The sequence below is a fragment of the Rhinopithecus roxellana genome, chromosome 2 (assembly GCF_007565055.1).
Source record: "Rhinopithecus roxellana isolate Shanxi Qingling chromosome 2, ASM756505v1, whole genome shotgun sequence".
NCBI lineage: Eukaryota > Metazoa > Chordata > Mammalia > Primates > Cercopithecidae > Rhinopithecus > Rhinopithecus roxellana.
The window spans coordinates 172,833,726-172,840,876 of record NC_044550.1 but is presented as its reverse complement, the minus strand read 5'-3'; the positions used below and the strand labels follow the sequence as shown (position 1 = coordinate 172,840,876).

At 41.3% G+C, this 7,151-nt stretch overlaps 1 protein-coding gene across 2 annotated transcripts in view; it reads right to left on the bottom strand.

The window, feature by feature from the left end:
- Positions 1 to 351: 351 nt before the first annotated feature.
- ADGRA3 (adhesion G protein-coupled receptor A3) overlaps positions 352 to 7,151 on the bottom strand; it is a 130,359-nt gene continuing 123,559 nt past the window's right edge. For both annotated transcript variants that reach the window (XM_010377214.2, XM_030924268.1), the window contains 3 exons: positions 5,595 to 5,740; positions 2,066 to 2,161; positions 352 to 1,925 (listed from right to left, as the gene is read on the bottom strand). In XM_010377214.2, the coding sequence (XP_010375516.2) occupies positions 683 to 1,925; positions 2,066 to 2,161; positions 5,595 to 5,740 (1,485 nt within the window). In that variant the 3' untranslated portion in view covers positions 352 to 682. The remainder of the gene's footprint in view (positions 1,926 to 2,065; positions 2,162 to 5,594; positions 5,741 to 7,151) is intronic.

Genomic DNA, 7,151 nt, shown 5'->3' with positions numbered 1-7,151 from the left:
TTTTGCAGCACAGCTGTTTTTAGAATTTTGGAATGGGATTTAGTCAATACTTCAGCATGAATCTAAGGAACTTTATCTGTTTAAGTACAAAATAAAAGTCAACGTAAGAGCCAATATTGAAGAATGTGAACCTTAAATGGTAGCTCTTCATTTGCATTCAATAATAACTTCTGTGCAGGAATCACCCCAGCAACCCAAAAATCACTTTGATTTACGTGCCAAAATCAATACACTTAACCATGCAATATATATACAACTGACTTCTGTGTAACTCCAATTAAACTACCCCAAACCGCTAATTTCATTAAAGTAGAACTAAATGCTTGTATTGTAAAATATAAAAATAACAGATTGACACAATAACAAACACCTATTTATTATATTAAATACAAGCCTGAAATGTTAAGTACAAAGTACAGATTCCAAGAAATTACATTTCAGATCCCAAAATGTCCTGTTGGTGCTTTGACAACGAAAACAATGTTTTAGAAAGATTTTATTTCAGATCCTAAAACATAGCAACAATTTGGGGATAAATATAAGTAAAATCCAAAACTTCAAAGTTTATTCCAAATTCTTTTGAATCCCTATGGTGGCTGTAAACAGTTTTTAAATGTTCATAGCTTGAAGGAATGTGAATATCACAGTTTCTAGGAATTTCTGCCTAGGAAGCCCAGCAACGTTACACAGTAGTTTCGTGTTTCCACAATCCAGTCCTAACATTGCCAGTGCTATCGGTACCGAGCAAGGATCCCTCCTGCCCAGTGCTTTTAATTGGTCCATTCTGAATGGCCAAGTTGAGGCCATAAGATTTCTGCTGATTTTCAAGTTCAACCACAGCTGGCTTCCTTAATGCATCTTTTTTACTACTGGTTGAAACTGGCTTTTCGAAATTTCTGCTGCTTTTGGGAAGTGTGCTACAAGCATCACTGCTGTCTTGCTGGGGTGGGTTGTACTGTCTCTCTCTGTAGGCTAAATAAGCTCTTCGGCTCCTTGAATGTCCTTCGTTACTGCCCAGCCGGCTTTTAGGTAAGCCGTTCTGCACGCTTCCTTCCACGCTCGTTGGGACATCGTAGGCATATTCTCTCAGGACTGTGAGTCGGCTTGCCCGGTGTCCTTTACTTCTGTTTTTATGGTGGCGGCTTGAGTGCACATTTGTTCGAAATTGAACTTCTAAAGGAGCCACGTGCATTTTAATATCGTTGTCCATCGAATGTTCTGTCAGACTATTATCAAGTTGAGGGGTGGAGTTCAAAGGTAAAGAATTGGCATGGCACTGAGCTGCAGCCGCCTGTAAGTTTGTTAACTTGCAGCCCTGGGAGGAATTTTTGAAGCTTGAAGCACTTTTGTTTGTGCATGAAGACTCCGCACTGCTATTGGCGCACTTGGGCGCCTCTCCATTTGTCCCGCTGGAGTTGGGGGGCTGGACGTTGACTTGCACTGAATACGAGCTCCGTCCTGGGCAGCAAGTCATGATCCACGCAAGTCTAACGTCCTCCCTATTAACACAATGGTGGACCATGAAGAACGCACTGAAGCTTAAACATGTGGCTCCAAAAACGAAGCTAAAAACCAAGTCCAAAGGGTAATACAAAGAAACAGCCAAAGCCCCAAACATCCACAATGCAACATATAAGAGCAAAGTAAGGCTGGCCCCCAAAAGCTGAGAATGAAAAGTGTGTTCATTTTCCAAAGCTGATGTAGAAATCAGAGACAAAGACATTGAATCCTGATGATTTATTTCTCCATTTTCATTGGCTGCCAATCTCTGTTGCTCCTCCGTGGGCTCCTTAAGCTCATATTTGCGCTCAGGGTGTCTTTTCAACTGAATAAATATGCTCAGAAAGTACATGCAGTTTACAAAAGTGATGAAGCTGGCTGGCCCGTAGAAGGCTCCCAAGGAGGGTTCCCACGCCATCCAGCAACTGGAAAAGAATATGGTAAACCAGATCGATGCTACAAGTTTCAACACATTATTTAAGAAACTGCAATCACCTCTAATGCCTAGAAACTACTTAAAAGAGAAACAACTGGGTCAAATACACAGAGAACATAAAATACTCACTAGGGTGCATTTGGCCGACTGCCATAATTCTTAATGTTCGCTGCTGCGGTTATGCCGCAGACAATGATAGGGATACCACCGCCAATCAGGTAAAATCTGGAAGGAGGAACCACAGGAAAAACCACTCATCACTCCGCTTTTTAACATGTTATCTATCATAACATCTCAGTACTTCAAAAGTCATTCCCTGAAGATTAGCTATTATTTTTATTCCAGTAATAAGCTGAGAGTTTCGTTCGGGAGGCTGATTTATTAGCAGTAATGTGTTTTTGTTTTGTTTTTTAGATTTCTTGTTTTAAAGCACAGGTCTAGTGAGTTTCCGAGTAGAGGAACGCTGATCAGCTTCTGCCATCTTGTGGCCAAGCAAAGTAACACTCTGCACCTGTAGGTAGGGTTTCAGTTTTTTTTTTTTTTTTTTTTTTTTTTTGTGCGGGGAGGGGGGAACTGGCTTCTTTTAGATTCAGCTAGTGAACTGAAAAGTGCCATAGTTCATACAAAAAATGTAATGACATATTACTGATTAATGTTCAGCTCAGCCTGCATGTCCCAGGACTGCCCACTGCTGTGTATCTCATCCCCAGTCCACTGAGATTGAGGTAAGGAGGGTATCTGGATCCCAGCAGCTTCACAGAGTGCAGAGGCCCTACCTGACCCCTTTTCCACAGAGTAGCAGGGGACAGCAAGGGAAATGATGGTGCAATAAAAGCTGATTGAAACAGAGCAGTGACTGGTCCTACAAAGAAAACTTTTGTGGTCATCTCTGAGCTCCTTGATCTCTCTGAAAAAGAAATTTCCGTCCAGGATGGATACTCCTGGGTGAGTCAATCTTAATTTTGCATTTGCTCCGTCCTGAGACATAGCCCCAAATCTTGCATTGGGTGGATAAAGGCAGTATCTGTGGTGGATAAAGGCAGTATCTGTGATACATTTGTCCATATATTGTTCCTTCGTTGTACCTAGTTACTAAAATCCTTTAACATGATGTTAGTACTGCTGAAAAGAAAACTAATTACCCTATAAAACTGTAACTCTGCCTTCCATTCCACAGATTAGAGAGATGCCAATAATATGTGACCTTCCCCTTCTTCCTGCTATACTAATTCACATCTGCTTCTTACCTGAAAAGAAAGCATTATTTCCAAAATTAATCTTGGGCCCTATCATCCTCTCTGTGACTCTTCTTTCAACATCCCCAACACCCCGGTCTTCTTGTTATCAAATAACCCTATTTTGCATCTTTAAAATCTTCTGTATTGCTTATTTCCAGCCTATATTATACATTTTTTTCAAGTTTCCAGCCTATACATATATATATATATATAGTGCCTATATATATATATAGTGCCTATATAGATATATATAGTGCCTATATATATATAGCCTATATTTCCAGCCTATACACACACACACACATATTCAAGTTTCCCCACCTTCTAAAACTTTCCTTGAACTACCATTTCTTTTCTCTCTTCCTTCTGCAAACACTAGTAGCATGACTTCCTTGCCTTTATCACCTTATTGTTGGCTGTACCCACTCACCACCATGGTGCTAAAAATGTCCTCTGTGGGGTCAGATGAGTCTCACGGGCAAACCCCGCGTCCCACCCTCCAGGCGGCAGTGTTGCTCAGGCTTCCTTAAGCTAAAGGATATGGGGAAAGCAGGGTTAGAGGGCAGAGCTTGAGCAGTCTAATGCAAAGAGGATATTTGTGTGTCATTTGGGGACTGCAGAGAGTTTGAAGCCCAAGCTGTCTTTTCCTTAACTCTGTATCTTTGTTCTCAGAACCTTACAGGAAGGAACAGCTCCTTAAGGTTCCCAAGTTTCAGATTCCCAAGTTTCTGAGCCAAACACCATCATCTCTCATTTCTCTTAATAGAAGTGAGGGAGGTGTCAAATCTCATCCTACAATTTAATTCTGGGGCCACCGAGCACCCCTGCTGCTCCTTGTCAAACACAGACCCACTCTCCCCCAAATCTTCCATGGTCTCGGGTGTTCTCTTTCTGCAGCCAAAAATTTGGTAATTTTTTTCCACAACCCATCTATTAAACACTAATATGGTCCAAGTATCAATCTTTTCTTAACTAACTTCCGCCTGGGAGATCCTATTCATTATCATGGCTTCGATGATAATGAATAACATAAGGAAATGTCTCCTGCTCCTCTTAGACAATCTCTAGCTTGTCCTCTCTGCTGAGCCATGGACTTCTAAAAACGTAAACATTCCACGAGAAAGTATTGATGAGCCTACCACCCCGTTTCCCCTCTCCACGTCTCCCCCACCCACCTGCCCTTTCTGCTTTTCCCATCTTATTTCTCAGTTGATGGAAACACCCTCTGTCAAGGCATGCTAGCCAGCTAGAATCGACAATTCACAGTCTTCTTCAAATTTCTCTCCCTCACACATCTCTTAAATCCAGCTGGACATCAGTTCTAGAGAAACTGCTTCAAGCCTCTCAAACTTGGGTCCTCCTCTCTGTTCTCCATGACACTGTTCTGGTCTTCATAGGGGCTACCCTAATAACCTCAGCAGAATTCCTTATTCTTGGGGATTCTGATTAGTCCTCCATACTAGAGCGATAGCTAACTTCTAAAATGACACTGTGTCAGGCCACTCCCTTAGTTAAAAATCTTCAGTGGCTGCCCACATTTTAAATAGGACCCACAGAGGACTCAAAGCCAGCTTTCATCCTGAATTCCTGCTACTTGACACCAAACACCTGAGGTTCCAGCCAAACTGCACTCAAGGTTTCCTCAGCTCACTCTTCACTTTTACACTTTGTCCTGATCACAGTAAGGTTCATGCCAGTGGCCCAGCATTTCCTAATAACCCCCCACCCCCAAAATTAATGGCTTCTTGCTTTACATTTTCAAATAACTTATCTCCACTATGCTTCTCACACAGCACAGTCAGTGCTCATGCCTGTCTCCTCCTGCAGACTATAAACTCCCAAAGGGCAAGAGGGGCTTCTCTAAATCCCTGACCCAGGGCCAGTGACATATCAGACATTCAACAGGCTTGGTCATCACTGATAGATTTACTCATCCAGCATGATAATTCATTTACCATTTTTCATATTACAATGGATAGGAAAGACATATTACAAGTCTTTTTGTCTTTTGCACAGAATAATTAAATTGATACATACTTGAGATGATGACCTCAAGGAAATAAAAACAGCTTACAGTTTCATAGGGCCTATGACATGGTCAATCCCATCGTAAGTGCTTTGCCCATTTATTCATTTATTCCTCACAACTCGAGGATGGGAGAATCAGCCCCACTTCTGAGATGATCTTAGAAGGCTCAGAGGGTAAAGAAGTTGACTGAGGACTCACCGCTAGAAGGATGCCTAAGCCATTTTCAAAACCAAAGTCATTTTCAAAACCAGGCAGGTCCTGCGTACAAGTCCGTTCTTTTACTTCCCAAAATTCACTCAGCAATTTTGTTATAATTTATGATTATGCTTCAATGAAAGCAGACAAAACACTTAATTAACCCTTAAGATAATACAACTAAGATAGAAGATACCTGAGCATTGGTCTTGGTGGGGGTGGTGGTTCATCAGGATCCTGGCATCTTTTAGCTTTTTTAGTGACTCGTTTGTAGATATTTCGAGCCGTCACTCCTACCCATAGTACTGTGGCAAGGGTGGAATAGTGAAGAATTATCCCAACCTACAAGAAAGATCAAAGAATGCATAAACTAAGAAAAAAAATGTTCCTACTACGGCTTATCTCAAAATTGGTAAGTAACTTTCAGAAGTCTGATTCGAAAGCAGCAGGAAGGCCTATCTTAATAATCAACTCTGTTGCCTGCTAAGGCAACACCGCGTTCTAACAGACGCATGACAGGGAATCACGTTCCTCAAATACACAAACTGACAACTGGCTCTAGGAAGCCCACAAGCTACCGTTTATACCCAAGATGACCCTTAATATAGGACGGAACTGGTTCCTGGACATTAAACCAAAGGTGTGTTTTTCATAGATGTGACATTATATATTAGTGTTCATTTTCTTTCTTTCTTTTTTTTTTTTGAGACAGAGCCTCGCTCTGTCACCCAGGCTAGAGTGCTGCAGTGTGATCTCGGCTCATTGCAACCTCTGCCTCCTGGGTTCAAGCGATTCTCCTGCCTCAGACTCTTGAGTAGCTGGGACTACAGGTACGTGCCATCACGCCTGGCTAATTTTTGTATTTTTAGTAGAGACAGGGTTTCACTATGTTGGCCAGGCTGGTCTCCAATTCCTGACCTTAGGTGATCCATCCACCTCAGCCTCCTAAAGTGCTGGGATTATAGGCGTGAGCCACCACGCCCGGCATAGAGTTCATTTTCTAACATTCTTTTTAAGGAGGAATATATAGAGGGCACAGGTAACTACAGGGCGAAAGCCACAGCACACACAGAGTAAGTTCCAGAGTAAGAGACCTGAGATATAATTCAGAGCTTTTATACATTGTAGCAGTCACAAAGCAATATAATAATATATTGATGGTTAAGAGGGCGAACTCAGAAATGAAATTTCCCTTGATTTTTAAACTGGTATTCACCTCTTACCTGCTGGGTGACCTCAGCAAAGTCACATAAGACCTTTAGGTCACGTAAGACCTAAAGTGTTGGCTTCCTCACTTGAGAACCAAGAATAATACAAAAGTACTGTGAGGTTAAGTAAAATTGTCCACATTAAGCATTTAGCAATCTCCTATACGTGACAAGCAATTAGCAGAAATAACTATATTACTTATTAAGAATGTGATTTTGAGGAAATAACGCAAGCTCTCTGAAATTAACTTTCCTCAATTTAATAGTGGAAAATTATTAATCACCACCTCTGGGGGTTTCGTAGGAACTGAATGGATACAACACCTGGGATATAATAGGTGCTCAGTAAGTATAGGATAACTGCAATACATGCAAATGATATACACTGAAGTTTCTGTTTATCACATGACCTGTGTATGAAGCAATTGTAGTTGAGGATGAAATTCTAGATGAAGATGTGAGGAAATGAAAGAGGCTTAAATTTTAGTTTAAGTAAATGTCATATGTCACTGGAGTATCAAGGACATAATCCAGCTTTCTTAACC